The 20,490-nt window shown below is 39.7% G+C and overlaps 2 protein-coding genes and 1 long non-coding RNA gene across 5 annotated transcripts in view; all 3 read left to right on the top strand.

Annotated features, from left to right (window-relative positions):
• The window catches only part of LOC117950486 (lisH domain-containing protein ARMC9), a 26,243-nt gene extending 25,088 nt beyond the window's left edge, over positions 1-1,155 (top strand). For 2 of the 3 annotated variants that reach the window (XM_034881592.1, XM_034881590.1), the window contains one exon: positions 375-1,154. In XM_034881592.1, the coding sequence (XP_034737483.1) occupies positions 375-397 (23 nt within the window). In that variant the 3' untranslated portion in view covers positions 398-1,154. Of the gene's footprint in view, positions 1-374 lie in introns of all 3 variants that reach the window. The other variant, XM_034881591.1, reaches the window with a different exon arrangement.
• LOC117950501 overlaps positions 1-20,490 on the top strand; it is a 786,205-nt gene that overhangs the window by 638,326 nt on the left and 127,389 nt on the right. The gene's annotated exons all lie outside the window — the stretch shown is intronic.
• On the top strand, positions 9,804-13,022 carry b3gnt7 (UDP-GlcNAc:betaGal beta-1,3-N-acetylglucosaminyltransferase 7). The gene is made up of 2 exons (XM_034881599.1): positions 9,804-10,108; positions 11,352-13,022. Coding segments are annotated over exons 1-2 (1,257 nt in total). The 5' UTR covers positions 9,804-10,106; the 3' UTR covers positions 12,607-13,022.

The following is a 20,490-nucleotide window of genomic DNA, read 5'->3' as shown; positions in this document are numbered from 1 at the left end:
GGAACTTTTTTATTCTACCAAAGTCATTTCAACAAGGTTGACGTGATGACAGATCCCCGTCATGTCGCAGTGCAGCTAGAGAAAGTGTCGGAAGTGCAGCAGTACCTCTTAAAACTGTCACTCTGGCGCTGAATGATAAATGTAATGAGGAAATCGGATTTTCCTTTCTCACAAATTGGTGGGAAAGAATATGACAAAACAATAATCCTTACCGTAGGTACAAGGCTTTTAAGTTATGTCAAAGTGGTAACAATTCACAACATGTCAGTAGGGGTATATTTTTTTATTATTGCCGTTTAAGTTCAAATATGACTGTCCTCTACCTTCTCTTTTTTCAAACCCCACGTCCCTGCCTCTTTTCTGTCCTCTATCAGGCAGCCGGTCAAAGAGGAGGTGAAGAGGGAGCTGTCAGCGTGGAGTAGCACTATCTCCCCGGGAGCATCAGGCTTCCTGTAACATCATCCGCCCAGGTTGTGATCAGGTTCAGGGCAACAGAGATAGTCGAGGATCAACAGCAGCAGGAGAAGGGTCCTGAACAATGTGAAGGATTGTGGCCCTCCATTTTTTTCCCTCCCCCTCCCCCTCCACCTTTGGCTTCAGCACAGACTTTTTCTGCAAAATAATAAAGACAATAACCACAACCCCCAGCCGTCCAACTCTTTGCACCTTGTAGCCTTAGTTGGCCCTGACTTTCTCTTCGAGGTGATAGTTGGCACATCTAAATACGCGTGACATCCTCCAGCCATGACAAAGTTATTGTGGACCAAGAAGCGGGTGTTCTAACTCGGAAGAACGGCTCCAAGTTGCGGCAGTTCAAGAGAACTTATTTGATCACCTCTCTGCTTTTTGAACATAAGCACATTACATTTCTTTACATCATTAAGGATAAACAGAGTCCCATGAACCAAGCTTTTTTTCATACATCCCAAACAAGGGCGGACCGCTCAAGTCCAAATACGAGCTGACATGTCCGGTCTTAACCCTCATGCTGTCCTCGGGTCAAATTGACCCATTTTCATATCAATATTCCTTTTAACTACCCAATTGTAATACCCAAAATAACACGATTGATTCCACACAACGCTCTTTGGCAAGTACAAATCTCTACTTTCATTAATTTTGGGGTAGCTTATTTAATTTTATAGCATTTGAAAAAAAGATGAAGGGGTTTTGAAATAGGACTGAGTAAAAGTCGACATATTCCAGTCTGTGATTATCCATCCACATACATTCCTTTAATTTTAGTCTTAATAATTCCTAATTTCTGCTTTTCTAACTCAAACATTAGGTATAATTTCCTATAAATGAGGTTTATTGACCATATATTCCAAAAATAATTGTAAAACTAAAGTTAATAAGTTAGTGTTAGGTAGTGTTGAAAATGTCAAAAGAAAAGTGACAAACACTAAAAAAAAGTTTTGAATAAAGGGACAAAAACGTAAGAAAAAGTGAAAAACATCGATAAAAAGAGTTGATTTTCAATTTTGACGGAGACAACCTCGAGGGTTGAGCACAGCATGGTTTTACCTGGTTTTAACTACATATAAAAGACGGACTAATGATGCACTAATGGTTTGGAAAACTGGACGTGACTAGACAGAGAGATACATGTTTGATGATCTTTCTGGGATTATCACAAGGAGATTATTTCTCTTTGAAATGATTGTAAAGATATTTAAACACAGCTCATTTGCTTAAGTTCTCGTCTTGATTCTACAAATCTATAATCTTCTAAATGTACCTACGTACTGTATATATTGATTTCTGACTGTGGTGGAAAATATCCCTCCTCATGAATAAATAAGTAATGTACAGATATAAAACGCTGCTTATGTTTAATTTATACTCCAGGAAATGTTTACCAGAAAGACACAGGTCTTGACATGAGTTGTCAGTGCATGTTTTTTTATTTTTTTATTTATAAGCGCTGATTGCTATTAACATACACTACCATTCCGTACAACATCTGACAGAAAATACTTGAATTTGTGTGAAAATCCTAAATTCACCATCGTTTGCATTGTACATGTACTTTGTTTTCCAAGTGTGGTGATGTACAGTATATTTATGTTTACTGTATTTACAGTATGTTGTTAGAATTGAATTTTGATATTTTTGTAAGAGGTTTAAAATAAATGTGTGGCATGTCACCTGTTTTTCTAGTATATGATGAATGCTGTTGACTGATTCCCAGGTCCGTGCTACATCCCAATCGGCTGCTGCTTAGATTCGAAGCTCAGTCTTGAATCATAAATCACCTTCCCTTACATAATTACTGCAAGCCAGTAGTTGGCATAGTGTGCCCACACAGTGTTCTGTGCTCGCCTTTGTGCTGCACTCAGCAAAGACAAAAACTCTTTGTGCTCAACTCATCAAGATGTCACGGAGCAGGAAGATTTCTGCTCTCGTATCGCGTTGTCAACTGAAAGCTGTATCACACTCGCCAACTCACCTGACAGATGCACCCTTACAAATGTACTGGGGACAAGCAGAAGTCTTCGTTACGGACCCCATGAATGATTATCATTAGCATTCAAGATAAACAATAGGATTTGTTGTCCTTCATTACAACTCGATGCGCACAGTCTGCGACAACAAAGATCCTTAACACGTGACAAGGCAAGAGAAGTAGACCACATACATTTAAACTGTTCAAGGTTTTGTGTGGGATTTGTGTAAAGCATTAAATCAAACTGGTTCATTCTCAGGAGACAGTGTAATGTATACTGAAATTAGAAACGCAACGCAAGTTGTATGTGTAAAATAGTGTTTGTTGCCAAATTGTTACACAATCCAAAACAACAAATCAAACGATCAAACTTTTTCATTGGTGTTAGTGAGATACAGCTCAAACTGTTACTCTCCTGGTGTTCCCCCAGGTGTGTTGCATCTAATTGTGAGACAGGCCTCTCCCCCTGTGTGTGATATGAGTGCTGCTGACACTCCAAGAAGCCATTTTCATGGCAGACATTTGACACACAGTGGGATATGCACAAGGGTAAATAATTCAACTAATTCAATTTAGCTGCCATGGTTTCATGTTGAATCACTGTCACACTGGGACACTTAACGAGTGTTAAAGGGGAACTATGCAGTTTTAGTTTGGTTGAGCTTAATCAGTTTTAGCTTAATTTACCTTAACTGAACACCTTTGGAGACGCTGGACTTGTTATATCACTGTCTTTAGGTTGAATGGTGGTTGTGTGGCTCCCCCCTAGCGCCTGTGAGCGGAGAAAAACACACTTGCAACTTTGGGCAGGCAAGTAGGAAGTATTGCGTTATATCTGGTCTCGCTATATAACAAATTACTTCACCGCGCTGCACACATAGGCCTATACGCCCATATTCAGGAACCAGCTAGCTATGAGAGCAAGGTAGTGATGGAGTTGTTCACACTATCTTATTGGCCGAGCCAGCAAAGCAGAAGCAGAAAGTTAGAAAAGCATTGTCGGAGGAACAGAGAAAGAGGAAGCGGCACACTGACCGAGCGAGGAGTCAGACACAAGTGAACATAGGGACTGCCAAATATCTATTCTCAAGCTGTATGGGGAGCTCTGTAGGGAAACCTGCGAGAAAACAGCGAAGAAATTACCAAAACTGCATAGCGCCCCTTTAATATTATTAGTAACACCTGTTCTTTTTTCATTTGACAAGTCCAAATGTTTGCTGTGAAATAAATTAAAAAAATAAAGCCCGGCTTCAACACACTCGCAAGTCACCAGAAGTTATGTTCCTGTGATTTAGATGTTAACACCTTGTCAGGACATTGCTTAATAACAGTCAGTCAACTTCCTCGGACATGTAAAGGATACAGGAATGATATTGCTAGTTTTAGCTGGGCAAGTCTAACCCACGACCCCCCCCCAAGGCATGACATGTTCAGCGATTAATATTGTGGTCACTGCCAGTGTGCAGCAGCACAATGCGAGGAAACAGGCCGCACATGACCGACTGACGCACTTGTAACCAGGTGGCCATGTAACCCCGAGTGGTGCTGTCCAGCTGTAGCTGCGACAGAGAGGAAGCTGCTGCTTTCTATCAAAACAAAAGGGTGGATAAACACTAGGGATGGGGCTTACAGATGTGGAAATATTAAACAAATCACAGTGAAGAGATTCAAATTTGGTGCATGACTCTCCGGGCCTTTACAGCACTGAGTGCAGGGCCACACTTCACCCCCAGTGTTATCTGATTTAACATTTTGGTTTTCAAATGCTGTTTCAAAGCAAGTTGTAGAGCCATTCTACTGTTGTTAAGGTTGTGTCATCAACAAGGCGAAGTGGACAACTGTACTAGGGCCCCAGAAGTCCACGAGCCCTAAAAGCACCCAGGTTCATTCTTTTTCTTATTACTAATTGCCTTTAATATATATATATATATATATATATATATATATATATATATATATATATATATATATATATATATATATATATATATATATATATATATATATATATATATATATATATATATATATATATATATATATATATATCATTTTTTAACTCATATGTTGCATCAAATAAATCAAATGAATATGCATCAAATGTATTCTAAGATTGAATAACTTAAAGAACAGGGGTTTATTAGGTGACCTTCTTGCAAGTTAGTCTCTCTTTTTCTCTCTCACTCTTTCCCTCTCTTTCTCTCTCTCAACACTTTAAATAAAATTGAAATTACAGTGGGGCAAAGTTGAACCAGAAAGCGGCTTTTGACATTTGCAACCACAAGATTATGTAAATAAATCTACCTTTACCCTTGACTTTACTTTAGGTAATATAGTCAACCTGGAGACTATTTTCAGCCATCACAGCCCACCGCATTCTTCTACAATTGATCTGCTGAGAGAAGGTGATCATAACGGGGGGGAAAGTTGGTCAAAGTTCAAAAAAATAAGACCCAGCTTTTTTTTCGAGAAGATGCTCAAATCTCCAACCGCAGGAGCATCACTTGCTGAAGTGCCCCAGCTGTCACCAGGATCACTGGCACTGGCACCTCGTTCCTATATGTTTATCAGCGGCAGACAGCCATGTGCTCCACTGATAAAAGGAGACGCCGACCCAAAAGAGACAGCCTGTCAGTGTTTCTGTCTTCTTAACCTCCTGTTTCCCCCTTTTTGAACAGATTGATAAAAGTGACGATCAACCAGCCCTTTTTGTCGTTAACAAAATTACAAATATCAGTACGTACCAAGGCATTTGTGTCAGAGCTTTGATATTTTCAAAAAAAAAAATACATTTTTGTATTGTTAAATGTTAAAGAGACCACTCATCAAGCAGACTGAAGACTAAAGCTTACTTGGGATTCACCTTTTACATTTTTGACCTTCTCAAGAATGCCCGCACAAACTGTCCCTCAACTTTTTTACGTGAATGAGCCAACACATTTTCTGTGTGGACACTAGAGCAACCCCAAACTGTTTTGTGGGACAAAGGACGCTGTTTATCCATAAACAGGAAGGGAATAAAAGATAAAAAAACACAGATGACAGCTGCGTGTGTCTGACGCAACGTTGATGGAATTGGGCTTGACAGTTAATATTGTGCTAGGGACTGACACTACAGACCTAAATCAGTAATGTCTTTGAAAGTAAACGGGAAGGTGTGTCAGCTAAGCGTTACCAGGAAATGTAGTCGATAAACATCAGCATGATTCAGATTTTTGAGTGATAAGTATTTCAGATTGTCCTTTGTAGCAGGGTGCTGGTGAGCTTATGTGAGTGTTTCCTAACCCTGTTGGGGCCTCTGGTTGGGTAAGAGATGTGTTTACCTATAGCCACAGCTGACAGAGGCATTCATGACACAGCCTGATCACTTCGCCTTTGTTCTATCAGTCTTTTTAGGAAGGAACATCCTCAGTTGACAGCTGAGTGGAAAAGAGGGAGGGGGGAGATAAAGATCCCCTCAAGCCACTCTTTCTTCCCCGGCAGTAAATTCTTTCACGGTGACTGAGGAGCTAGCAGCCAGGGGCCCTCACTTCTTTAAAGGAGGAGGGACACATGAACTTTCTGAGGCTCGTTCATCCCAGTGCTTGACAAGAGTTGGACAGACCAAAAGGTAATCCTCTCCCAAGTCCCTCAGGTGTTTTAAAAAACCGACAAAGGATTAGTGCCGACTCCCTCTGAGCCAAAAGTAGAGGCAAGGTGTTTCATTTCTCATCAGTCATTTATCTAAGAATGACGGGCTTTATTAGATAGGGAAACAACAGTAGATTCTTTTTAATCATTTACCCTTTCATATCTTGTTCTTGATTTTTTTTCTTTAGAGAAAGATAAAAAAAACAATGCTATGGACAAGGGGATGTTAGATACAGTACTAATGCATGTTTGGGTTAGGACTTTCGTTACCTTGCAATGCCTTCTGGTCAGCAGAAGTCATCTTAGGTTATAGATTGCACAATTTGACTTTTATTGTATTGATAATAATAATAAAGTAATATTAATAATAATAATAATGAAACCTTACAATAAAGATACATCACGTTTTGCTGAACACAGCTGCCTGCTGCTGCTGGACACCAGGTTGGTGAGAGCTGTAAAAGTGAACGAGAGCAACCAAAACCAAAACAACGAGCTGAAAGACGCTAACACACTCCAGAGAGCAGAGGGGGGCTACAGAGTGGGGTGATCATTTTTCCCTAGATGCATTGCTACAAGTAACCCCTTTCACATATAAAAATTCACCCATCGTTAGTAAGTACTGATGCGTGCAGCTTTAATACTGTGTCAGGTATATTTTTCAAGAAGCTTGATTTACAGATGATTATTTTTTTTAAGTTAAATATGAAATAAATAAAAATGACACCAGTGACACCAGTCACATGTTACAATGAGCCACTTTGGTCTTAAGGTTCAGTTTTCTTTATTGGCTGATGCCTTTTTTAGACATCAGTGACAAATGCTGCCTTTCCAGCAAAGGGACAGATGAGGGACGGGGGCGTCCATCACCACTTCACTCCTCTACAGCACTCGCAGAGCCTGAATCCACACAGAGAGAAAAAAAACAAAAAAAAGAAAATACGGGAAAAAACAGCGCCAACAGGCAACAGGATGCACATGGCCCTGAGAAGGATGGCTGGTTGGATCCAGGAAATGAAGAGGGAAGGAGAGGAAGGAGAGATTTTGGAACGCAGCTGTGTTCAGATTGAATAATTCCTGTTTTGAAGCACAGAGAGACATTTTGTTGTTCTTTCCCCAGACCATAAACCACAACGGAAGATCACCGTTTGCCACAGCAAGTGTTAATTGAGGCTATGGTGTTGACAGCAGTGCAATCAGCATTTGACCCATCACCAGTCCTTCATTATGTTATCATGTCTGAGGGACCGTGAGAGTGAAACTCATACATCATTTGTTTTATGTCTATCACTTAGTCAGCTAAACTTTGACTAACTTTTGATTTCCAGTAAATGTAGGCAAGAATTGGGAGTCATGTTGCAGGAATTCATTTGGTCAGCCGCCTACCTTCCTTAGAACTGTAGGCATATAACAGGCTATGAAAGTTATATATTAGGTGACATGTTCCTTTTAAAGCTTGTCATATATATGAAATGCTTTGTTAAACAATGGCTTTGAAAGACTGATAAAAACTTCCTTAACACCATAATCAGTAGCTTACAGGCAAAGTGCACAGTCATTACTGAATGATAGTACTAATATGTTTGTTAATCGTTGTGGCTTGGTTAGTTATTTTGGATGATTCTGGTAGCCAAAGTTTTAAGAAGTTTTTATTTCCACTTCCTTATGTTTCCTTATGTTATGCAAATATTCCGAGAACTGACACACACTCACACTTTGACATCAGTAACTCATTTTTATTATTCCGCTTTCATAATTTGTTTTACTGTGGCCACAGACAATAAGCTGACAAATCCATCACTACAACTCTGCTGATATAGTTTTTTATGGAAAACTATGGCAAAAAAATGCCTACTCACACATCCGGGTGAGGCAGAGCAACACCACCTCTCCTTTTGGCTCTGTTTTGTTCTTAACAATCTAGAAGAGGCTAAAAAGCTAATGAAGCAGCAGAAGTGTTAATGTTATTATCTGTGAATATCAAACACATTGAGTATCAGTGATGCACAGGGTAACAGTAGTAGCAGGACAAGGAATGTTTTTTTTATTGTCTTTGACAGATGATATCTTAGGATTTGCAAAGATGTAACATAAGGGGATCGGACGATAATAACAATAAAAGGTCTTTCTACAGCTCTGACATATTGTATGGAAAATGACATAGTTTTGTCTTATGTAATCAGTTTGAAGTTCAAATGTTTTAATCATAATTAGAACATCTCTAGAGCAGTAAGATGAGTTTTTGACAGAGGTGGAAAGTGTCTGAGTGCATTTACTGTACTGAAGCAAAAAGAATCAAAGACTTTCCCGCATTCTGACACACTTTTTTGCACCAATTTACGGTGGAAATACCTTTATTTAGCCTATGCGAAGAAACTAAACATAGATGACAAGTCAAAATATATCTAAATTACAACGGAAATTGTGTTGTTACGTGCTATTGCACATTTTTAAGTGGGTACATATGGAAATCCTGGAGCTTTCTTAGTATATTCATGAGTGTTTACATATGTAGACTACACGTAGGCTACACCACTGCTGAGATGGTACATTTTGCTGATAATGCTTTTGATTGTAGGCCTACTTTAAATAAAAAGTGAATGCAAGACCTTTACTTGTAATGGAGTATTTTCTATTGCAGAATTTTTGGATTTGCAATTAAAATACTAAATACTGTATTAAAACCAACATTGGGGATATTGAAGTCATGATATTATGATTGCTTTATAGAGTTGGGAGTTTAAATTACCGTTGGAGGAGTTTTCTTTGAATAAATAAGCTACATGATAATTACACACCAAGTTGTCAAGCCTCACTTTTTTAGAGTCAGAATTCTTTGTTGTATCTCAAAAGCACAAATTGGTTAATATTTAACTGTTTCATAGACTAAAGCTTCAGAAGAAAAGAAAAAAAACATTCTAACCGTTACATTAATATTAAATATGTGATGGAAAAACAAACATTTTACAGATATGACAGGGGTACTGGCGAGGAGCAAAATCTGACCTAATGTCTTAAGAGAGTTAAGATGAAATGTCCCGTATGTTAGACCTCTGTTTCCCTCCGTGATATCCAGTAAGGACCCACAGTGTCGCGACCTTTAGCCTACTAGGGGAACACAGGGAGGAGGCTACACGGAACAAGTTTGCCCAAAATCCTTTGCAGAAACGGGAACAAAACGTCAAGAAAGAGCTGCTGAAACACATTTTTAAGTGGAACAAGTGGAACAGAGATAAACCAACTAGCACTGAAGCACAGAAGGCGGAAGGGTCTCCAAGGACGAAATAAGAACCAAAAAGCCCACACTAACCAGAAAATAAAAACTCAGCTGCGCTGCACTTAAATCAATATCGCTAACAACTGCAACCAGCCCAGCAAACAGCCCAGTGGCTAAGAAGAAAGGAAAACTGGTTCTGGGGGGCTGATATGTCTTCAGCTCCACTGACTATTGTTAGTCCAGGTGCGGGTGAGCCACGCACAGAGTGGGGCGTGGCAGACCTGAACGCCACAAAGGAGACCAAAGGAAAATCAGTGGACGTAACTATAGCTTCAGTAAAACAAACATACTCGAGTGGTTATTCCATCCCACGCGTGTGGAGTAACACAAAGAAATGCAATGTTGACTTTGTCATTGAGGTTATTGTTAACAAATAATGGAAAATAATGTAGCCTATGTGAATTAAAGTCCTGTGTGTACAGGACGCGGACTCTTCCCTCCCTGTTCATTCATCATCCACGTCTTGCGTGTGTGGATGTGGTCTCCCCACGTAACTGTATCCGTGTCTTTAAAAGCGGATCTCAGGGAGGGAGGGAGGTCAGTCCTGAGCAGCACAGATCACACAGCGCACATCCTCCCACCTCTCTGCTGACTACGGTTGCAACAAGACAAGTTTTGATGGAAAGGATTATTTTATCATTTTGTCCAACAGCAGAAGAGACTTGAACTCCTGGGCTAAATAATCGGGATTTCTATATTGGTTGACTGTCTTCAAGCAACCGTCACAGATCGTCGGAAGCATAAGAGAACATGTAAGTGTCGTCTTCATCATTGTTGTAGGACAAGTTTAAGGCTGTCTCCATCTTCTTTTGGTTAAATCTCGGCATTTAATGCATCAACTCCAAATCTTAAAACTCTTGAAGTCACTCATTGAGATTTTAACTTGAGAAAATGCCTTTTCAAGAGAAGTGAACAACGGGCTTTATTATTCTATTGGGCTACATTACATTACATTAAATCTACAGCATCATCTAAAATATATATATATATATAGGCTATATTTTAGATGATGCTGTAGATTTAATGTAAGTATTTTAATCTTAAGAGGAAGTACAAATACAGTCTTTTCACCTAAAAGACAATTTAATGTAGCATAGGCTACATCTGCTTTTTTTTCAAGACGTGACTCCATAAAAAAGTAAATTCCTATACTGTTTTTTAAGGGCATGTCGTCTTTGCGTTGTTCCAGAACGGGCCAGGATTTACCCATGTTTGTGTTTTATTTGGGGGGGGGGGGGATTTCTCTGGGCTAGTGAGTGGAACGAGCCCTGGCATGACATGTTGGAGATGCAGGTATTGTGAAGTTCCTTTAGTCGGCCTGCATTCCACTCTTTAAGAAGTGACAGTGTGTTGCGTTGAGAACTAAGGCGAGAACATATCCCACATCTCATACATGTCATTTGTTTATGAGCAAACAATGGTAAAGCCATTACAACATGTAGGGAGGAAATATTTACATGTTACTGTCTATTTATGTACCAAGTTGTGTGTATTTATGCTAAACACAATTACAGGGAAAGCATTGATCAGTCAACCTTCCCTTTGTCTATTCTTTGCTTTGCTAGCTGTAGCTGCATATTCATTTAATGTTTTTACTTATATTCGCTTGTTTATTGATTTTTTGTCAATGCATGTCCATCAAGAATTAATACCCTGAGGTTCTTTTTTGGTGTATAATTCTTAATCATAGACCCATCACAGTTACATTAGTTTGGGGTTAAAAACAGACTATGGGCAAAAAGAAATGTTTTAAGAAACAACAAAACAACTTTCTTTACTAATGTTGATTCCATATTTCACTTTCTGACAGAGGTCATTGTATGACACTCTTAGCGACTTGGTGGGCATCTCAATATACCAAAATATATTTGAACTCAATCAAAACGCTTCCAACATGATATTGATACAATTCAATATTCAGTTTTCCATCTATTAAAAGGTTTTATGTTGGATGATTTTGCTCTAACTGGCATCTGTGATCTTTGTCTACACCAGGAAAAACAACAGAGATCGCTGGAGGGTGTACAAGAGGGTGAGTGTCGTGTTCTTCCTAGCTGGTGTGGCGCTGACTGTTTTCCAGAGGGGGAGCATCAATATAGGTGCTCCCTTCGAACTCGAAAGGCAAGCTCGCATGGATGCCTCTGAGCAAGTGGAGCCCGGCGCTGCTCTGGGAGACAAAACTGACTTGTACCTGGTGATAAAAAGCTTCTGGAAGGTTAGCAAACGACAGCCGGTGCCAAAAGCTCTGGCCACCACGCGGGAATCCAGGATCACTGAGGACAGCAGCCCCAGAACCTGGGATGTAACCAGCTCCAACTGCAGCGCTAACCTCAACCTCTCAAGTCAGGACTGGTACAGGGGCCTGGAGGACAATTTCAAGCAGTTCATGCTTTATCGACACTGCCGTTACTTTCCCATGCTCCTCAACCACCCCGAGAAGTGCACTGGGGACGTATATTTGCTCATGGTAATAAAATCTGTAGCCACCCAGCATGACAGAAGAGAGGTCATCCGTAAAACCTGGGGCAAAGAGCAGGTGGTTGATGGCAAGAGGATAAAGACCCTCTTCCTTATTGGTAAACCTTCCAATGTGGCAGAGAGGGCCAACCACCAGAAGCTAGTGGAGTATGAGGACTACATCTACAGGGATATCCTCCAGTGGGACTTCCTGGATAGCTTCTTCAACCTCACGCTTAAAGAGACCCACTTCCTCAAGTGGTTCAACACTTACTGCCCCAGTGTACGCTACGTTTTCAAGGGGGACGATGACGTCTTTGTCAGTGTGGAGAACATTTTTGAGTTTCTAGAGAGCAGCGGCAATGCAAAGAACCTGTTTGTGGGGGACGTGATTTTCAAGGCTATTCCCATTCGCAACAGGGAAAACAAATACTACATCCCCCTGGCTCTGTATGATAAGAAACACTACCCTCCATATGCAGGTGGAGGGGGTTTTCTGATGGATGGGAACCTAGCGAGGAGGCTTCACTGGGTGGCAGACACTCTGGAGCTCTACCCCATCGATGATGTCTTCTTGGGCATGTGTCTGGAGGTGCTTCAGGTCACTCCTATAAAACACAACGCCTTTAAGACGTTCGGCTTGGTAAAAAATAAGAACAGCAAGTTGAACAGAGAACCTTGTTTTTTTAAGAGCATGATTGTGGTTCACAAGCTGCTCCCGTCGGACCTCATGCACATGTGGAATCTGGTCAACAGTGACCTGGTCTGCTCGCAGAAAGTGGAGATCCTATAGCTTGATGGGAACACCAGGTAAGGACAGCATCCACAAGCTGTCCCTTGGTGGATACTAGCATGATGCATGTGAGTCCTGGTAAACTGGCCTTCAATGTCAAGAGAGATCATGGATCTTATTTGAATTTCCTGTTTCTGTGCAGTAGTGCAGTTTTTGGAGGGGGTTTCCTAAAACATCAAAGAAATTATACAGAGTTTTAAAAGGTTTTAGATTGCTGTATTTATATTTGCATTTTTGAAGGACTCACACTGTCAGCACACACATTTTAGAGACAACAACCAAAGTTGAGCTGCTGGATCACCGGAGCAGAGCTACTTCCTCTACCAATGGGTCTTGCTTGACCTTTCAAAGGCCAGACACACACCCACCTCCTCCCCTCCTCAGTGGCCAAGGCCTTATTTTTCTCCATCCTTTTGGTTCAGGAACCTTGCCAATGTTAGCAACCCCATTTATGTGAAAACACTTTAAAAATGTAAAGTAACATGTATTGTGAGGACAAATGGTAAACAAAACCATTAATATGTCATGTATTATCGTGCTTTCGGATAGGACAGTGGGACATTATGTTTGGTTTGGTTTGATTTTGAAAAATAAAAGGATGGTTGGCATAAGTTGGTGCCCTGGAGGATTGGGTGAGAAAACGCCATTGCAAATGCTGTGCAGCCTGTAGTTATGCTAGCGTTTTGGGTTTGTACTGAGTGTTACACATTGCCCTCACTCGGACCAGAATGGCATGCTGCAGTGGCTTCAAATCAAGTAAGAGAACAAAACAACTCTCTACCTCAGTGATTTGGTCAAGAAACTCATTGGTCGACTTTTCTACTGCATGTGTAACCATGACACTATTGTTTTCATATGTAGTAGTAAGGGGGTTAATCAATTTTAGTACCTTAGAGGTCCTTGCACTCATTTTATTTGCGGAATGTGACTGACTTGTCTGGACGTCTACTTCTTGTTATACTACTGGAAACTGGTTTGCTGTCTGTGAATTTGAATGTGCTGATACACTTGACATGGATTTGGTAGAGGGTATACATTGACACTGTGAACTAAAACTATTGCTGGTACGAGTATATGACATGTTAATTTAATCCCCAATGGAAGGGGTGAAATGTGGGGTTCTTTTATTTAATTTAAAGCGTCATTAATTATTAATGGGATGTTCAATGATTATAATGCTGAATGTTGTGGGTCTAGCGGGTAATGACTATGTCTGGGTGATGTAAATATATGTAAAAATCAAAATGTACATATGTAATTTGTAAATAAACATCTCAACACTAACAGTTGTCTTTGAAAATGTGTTCAAGATTGGCTGTTGTTTGTTTTTGGCCTTGTCAGCATTGGACATCTATTGTGATTGGAAATCCAGATCAAGGGGCTGTTTCCCAAAAGCAGAATTTATAAATCCAGGATACCTGATAAAGCGAGGCTTGACCTAGTCTAATCTGTGCAGTCTGGCTTGGTGTGTTTCACGAAGGCCAAGCCAGGCTGAAGTAATTTGGATAGATGTGCGTTCACGGCTTCCCGTAAAGCAACATTATGTAACGTTTTTCTCGCAAGTTTCTCTATAGAGCTCCCCCTACTGCTTCGGAATAGTTATTTGGCAGCTCCTATGTTCACTTGTGTCTGACGCCTCGCTCGGTTAGTCTGCCGTTTCCTCTTTCTCTGTTCCTCCGACAATGCTTTCTGCTTCTTTTTTGTTGGCTAGGTCATGACGATAGTGTAAAAACCTCCATCGCCACCCTTCCCGGATTGGCGTATGTGTGCAATGCCATGAAGGAATTTGTCACAATGCGAGACCTAATATCACGCAATACCTCCTGACGCTGAGCTCGCTTGCTGGAACTTGCTAGGGTGTTTTTTTTTGCTCACAGGCGCTAGAGGGGAGTGAAACGACCAACCTTTAACTCAAAAAACTATTCCAATGACTGTAAAGCTGTTCAGTTACGGTAAATTAAGCTTTAAAAAACTGCATAGTTCCCCTTAAAAATAATGTTTCCAAAATCGTTTTAGTAGTTTATCAACTTGTAACAGGGTTAACGGCATTTCTGCAATTGTTTTGCGGCTCTCTACCGGCTAAAAGCGGATCTGTAGTTCCTGCGAGACATAATGCGACAATTCCGCTTCCAACCTGTAGGGGGACCGAAGCGCGAAAAGTTCCCTAGTGTTGCTTTAACAAACCGTGAGGTTGATAACATATTTACTGATGCTAAAATGGAGAATACGCATTGTTCATACTTTATACAGAGTGAGCAGCAGCTTCTTGTGGAAGTATGATAACGTGAAACACAAAAAAAAGGATCGAATGAATGAATGCACAAGCAGCCTAAAAATATACATTAACTGACCGCTGCTGTGAATTTAAACTGTCATAATCATACCATTCAAGGATTAGGCTACTAATCATTTGCACAAATTAACCGTTGTACTGTTTGCTTTAAAATTAAGCAGAAGAAAATACTACTCAGGGAATTTACCATGAAGATCAATCTTTTACAACGCCAGAATATGATGCGTAAATATCTTTTTCATTCTGTTTCTCCCTCTCTTTCTCATGGGCTAAAATATAAATTAACTTCATATTAACTTCTACTTCTTGCGTTTAATGCAAAGCGTACAGATGTTTGTTTTGCAAATGACAAGAGAGTCATTGAATGGTTTCAGAGCAGTAATTCGTAAATATGTATTTTTAGACTATCATTCAGATGGTCCGCCATTATCTGCCACGCTTTTTCTCACCTTTTTTTTTTTGTTCTACAGAGGACAAGTTTCCGTCTTTACACATGATATGCTTTGCTTCCTCATATACACTAGCTTCCTTTCGTAGACAAGAGGGGCCACAAAGTGCTTTTACAGTAAAACAAATAAAAACAACAACACAGGAAATACTAACCATATTGTAAGAGAACAAAACAACTCTCTACCTCAGTAGTAGAGACAAAATCTTGTCTAAAAAGATGTGTCTTCAGGTGTTTTTTAAAAGTTTCCAAAGAATCCAAGGCTCTTAAGGCTGAAGGGAGAGTTCCAGAGCCTTGGAGCCACCCCAGGAAAAGCACAATCACCTCCTCATCTGGTTTTAAAACGTGTTCTGGGAACAGTTAAAAGGTCTTGGCCTGAAGACCTCAGAGATCGACCAGAAGTGTGAGCGTGCAATAGAACCTGGATGTAAGAGGAAGGTTGACCAAGCAAGGCTCAATAAGTAGTGACATGGTATATTCATCTGTTGTTCTTCCCCCAGCAATATATAATGTCAAAAAACATTGAGGCGTCCTCTCGCTGTTGTTACATGAATGTACAATAGTCTCTAACCATGTAGGTATTGGTTCAGTGAACTAGGACTGTAATTTGAGAGGATTGTACAATTGGGATATGTTCATAAAATTGTACAATCCTCCCAAATTATAGTCATTAAAGAATACAAAAAAAGAATCCACTAAAATAACTTAAGGTGCATAGAAACACACATGTTTCTCAACAACCACCATAATATATTCATCCAACTTTTAACAACATTATGAACAACAGTCTTCATGCAGCGATTTGACAGTAACAATGTCACATAACTAATTATTTTAAAAAATAGTCACAACTTAAAATATTAACACCATTTAAACAAACAGCAACACAAACCTGTTGCATTTTAATGCAGGCTGATGATAAGGTAAACCCACTGGTGAGTGAAAAGAAAATGCTCCAGGATCAATAAATCCTGGTTACTAGCCTGGCCGTGACCACGCTACCTGTACATAATAAATCTACATGCTGATTTAGGTGCGGCTGCTTTTGTAAAACCAAGTTAAGGATAACTGAATAACATTATTGTGGTGAACCCTCAGGTCACCTAACAATATTGTCCAGTGTTGACATGTGGGAGTCAATTACACAACTGGAAAAGAAAAGAAAAAGAAGTGCTGAAGCAGTTCCGGTAGTAATAATGTGTATTTAAAACTATATACAAAGTGTTCTTTTTATCAATGTTCAAGAACTTACTCCACGAGCATGTTCTGTTTTTTACTGTCTGCCTGTGATAAGATATCAAAGAGCTCATTTGTGTAATTCCAGCTGCATTACAGGACATCAGACTACGATACAACCTCCTCCAATAATCTCCAATAACCCAGTCTGTTTTGTGTTCATATTCAGAAAACAACTGCAGATGCTCCCGACTTGGTGTGAAATTTCACACTGTTCGTGTTGTCTCACGTATGTCTTGAAGCTCTGAGACTGTGAAGATGTAGTTTAGAGCTTTAAGTTGACCCAAAAAAACAAACGAGGGGCATAACATAACAACTCTCTTACTGTTGTTCTTCATAATCGGTTTCACAACAAAGACGAGAAAGCCACGCAGAATAAGCATCTTCTCTTTATATAGTTATTTAAAAAGGCTGCAGTTGCCAACACAAAAGTATAGTACAAGATGTATCTCTTTCTTTGTGTTAAAATAATGTAATAATCAAAAAATGAGCTTAATCATCTCTATTATTGAACATTTATCAGTGTGGCTTATTCACTATGACCCCAATGTAATTAAAAGTTTACTGTCAAGGATTGCGTTTCTATTAAGTTCTAACATTGCAGAGAGTTTAACAAAAAACAACAGCATACTTAAAGACGTTTCATTAGCAGCTGTAGGCTCATTGGTCCAACTTCCTCTGTTGTTTGGGGTGCTGGGGGTCCAGATGGTGGCGACATCTGCGTGTGAAAGGGGGGTTGACAAGTCACTTATTGGTGGAAATTCTTCAAAGAAACACAAGCTATGCAAGGGCGTTTTTGTTTAAAATTGGGATGCATCTCATCTAATGGCGGTTAGAAGTTTTCTTTGGAAAGGAGATCCCTCCAAGATATTGTGTGATGCAAAGTCAGTGAACAGTAAGCAAAGTCCCACTGTCGCTCAACTTTTAAAAAATGCCTTACCTAAATCAATTAGGACTTGCAGGTCAATTTGAATGTCTGTATTCCAAATTTATTTTGAACATCCTATGCTTTAAGCAGTTTTAATAATAATGAGTTTTAATGGGCAGCGCTCAAGTGTGGACTGTATGTGTGCAAAAGATGCTATTTACCCAGAAAAAAATCTTATCATTCACATCTCACCCACTTCCTCAAAAACCTGTCTAGAAAACTTGCAGCTAGAGAGCAACTCAACATCCAAAACCCAAAATATGTGTCAGCAACAGAGTGTAAAAGGAGACACTATTATTGCTCCGCTGTCTGACTTTGTGGCTGGAAGAAGTCACGTATAAACTATCAGCCAAAACCGACTATCATCTAGTGTAAATGTCCCGCTCTAGTGATAGTTGACTGTGTGAACCCACACCCAGCTTTCCAACCGGCCTGCAGCAGACCAGGAGCTGCATATTTGTTAACACTAATTGGAGGAAGCTTTTGATGTCAGCAGGGCCAATGGGCTCGGCTAGAAGGGGCTACAGACTTTCACACTAGCCCTCTATTTTCTTCAAAGGCCTCTAGAGTACCATCATCGTCATGGCTAATGATGGGAATGTTGTTGCTTAGGCTAAAATTAAAAAGAGCATTCTTGAACCTACAGGCTGCTGGCTATAGCCTCTCTATCAGCTCAGGCGTCAAAGAACATGTCATACAGCATGATGCGCCAGTTATTAAAAAATCATGTGTACTGTAGATGACATTAGTGCCGATCAATTTTTCAGAAGGGTAACTAACAATCTGAAAAGGGTACCTAATCATTTGTTACCCTTTTGAAAAAGGGTAACTACCCTTCTGAAAAAGGGAAACTAATCATTTGTTACCCTTTCAAAAACAGTAATTACTCTTTTTTTGTGTACCTTATTGTAAAGTGTTACCAAAACCTGTATTTAGGAGCTAAATATTCACTGTTACCATCAGAAGAGAACGCTGTATGAGAGATGGGGGAATAAGAGGCTAAGTAAAAATATGACTTACAAATTAACAATAAGTCTTTTCATTTAATGCGTGTTTATAGGTCCTGTTTGCATGTGTGTTTTTTGGGCCTGTGTGTGTGTAACCTGTATAATAAAGTCTTTAATCTACATACTTTAAAAAAGTAAGTCTTTAATACTTTAATAAAAAATGTCATCAATACTTAATAAAATATGTCTAATTCTTCTGTCTTTCGGCCAAATATGAAGCTACAACTTTGGTTAACTTTGCACAAAGACTGGAAATAAACCATGACTCTTACAATAATAGTTTTGGGGAACAATTTGTTTTCTTGCTGAGAGTTAGATAACAAGAATGATACTGTCTCTAAAGTAACTATGTTGCTGTAGCCAGCAACTGGTTAGCTTTGCTTAGCAAAAAGACTGGAAACCGCTAGCCTGGGTCTGTTTGAAGATATATTCAGCAAAATACTGCGTGACAACCAGAAGCTTATCTGCATGTTGAAAGACCACAAGATGTCAATACAACAAAAATGTGTGTGTGTGTGTGTGTGTAATACAGCGTGTACACATATATGAAACATACGACACTGTGGTTTACGTCAGCCTATATCTATAACTCAGATGTACGTGTGACTTCCTCGAACCAAAACTATCCAGCACAACAAAGGAACTACACCTTACCGGCCATTAGTGAAAGCTGATCTCACCATTGGTGCTTAATGAAATATTAGAAATATAAATATCAGATTCCATGTTCACGATAAAACAAAGCACACAATAATTTCTTCTCTATCACATACATCCTGGAAATGTGAAGAAGATACATTTTTTGTATGCTCACTCAGCAGAAAAGGAAAATGTAGTGCCTGACTTGCCATATCACACTGGAAGAGAGGCCAAGACAATGCAACTTCATAGTACATCTGTGCTATAGGACACCATGTACATGACAAAGATCTATTGTGAAGAGGACTCTGAGCTGCAATTAAAGAGAGTCCTCTTTATATCAGCCACTAAACAATGCGATAAAGAATCACTCTCTCCTCTTCACAAAGAGTCACTGCCTCAGTGTCAAATCTTTATTAAAAGATGCGCATGGCCTGCCATTAGTCAGAGCGTAAAAATACACCACTCTCACCTACCTTAAAAAATTGTCCTATTCTTTTCTATATTATGCTGTAAAATTACTTTTGTAGAGCATCTTCCTTCAATAATTGAACTAATTACAGAAAGATTAGAACTTGATGGTGGCTGGCTTGCAGCTAGATAAGAAAGCCTATTCTATTGTAAACTCTACTGCAACTGAGGGTGACTGTGTTGCAGAGGAAAACAAGAGAAACAATATAGCAATTTGATAGCGAGCCTAACTGAAAAGATAGATAGAAAGACAGCACACAGGTCACTCTAGATGGCTGACATAACGCCACAGGAAAAAGCTAGTGTGACCACTGTCACTGTTCGAGGCGGGGCCAGCATCAAATCTCTAAATGGAAGTATTCAGTGGTGATATCATTATCAGGGCCTCCATCCCCACCACCTTCAGGAACAAAGATCCCTGTTGAGTTTCCAGGCCCAAGGGATGACAGCACACTGCTGTCGCGTCTGGTATGACCACTGACAAGAAAGACCTGCCCAGCAGCTCAGGGTCTCTGTTAAAGTCATACTGAGCCCCACTGCAACATCAGGAATGTAAGATTCTACAGTAACATACCTGTATATAGACATTTGTTCTTGGCACAGTGTAAACTGCAGTTAAATATGTAAAGCTTAATCAGTTTTTAAAATGCAGATGGGGTTTTACCCAAAAAAAATTTTGCTCTGTCAGACAAGTCACAAAGGTAACAATAAAGCATTGGGTGCATCAACAATGGCATCTTAATGATAGTTTCTAAAGCCTCAATATTCATTTAATAGGAATCTTCACATCTATGTCATGAGTTTTACATTTGCACCTAAAGGATTTTAACCACCGGTGAATAAAGTGCTCAAACACTTTGAC

Source organism: Etheostoma cragini, chromosome 9 (assembly GCF_013103735.1).
Source record: "Etheostoma cragini isolate CJK2018 chromosome 9, CSU_Ecrag_1.0, whole genome shotgun sequence".
Lineage (NCBI taxonomy): Eukaryota > Metazoa > Chordata > Actinopteri > Perciformes > Percidae > Etheostoma > Etheostoma cragini.
Note: the sequence above shows the minus strand (reverse complement) of the source record. Positions and strands in the feature narration are given on the sequence as shown.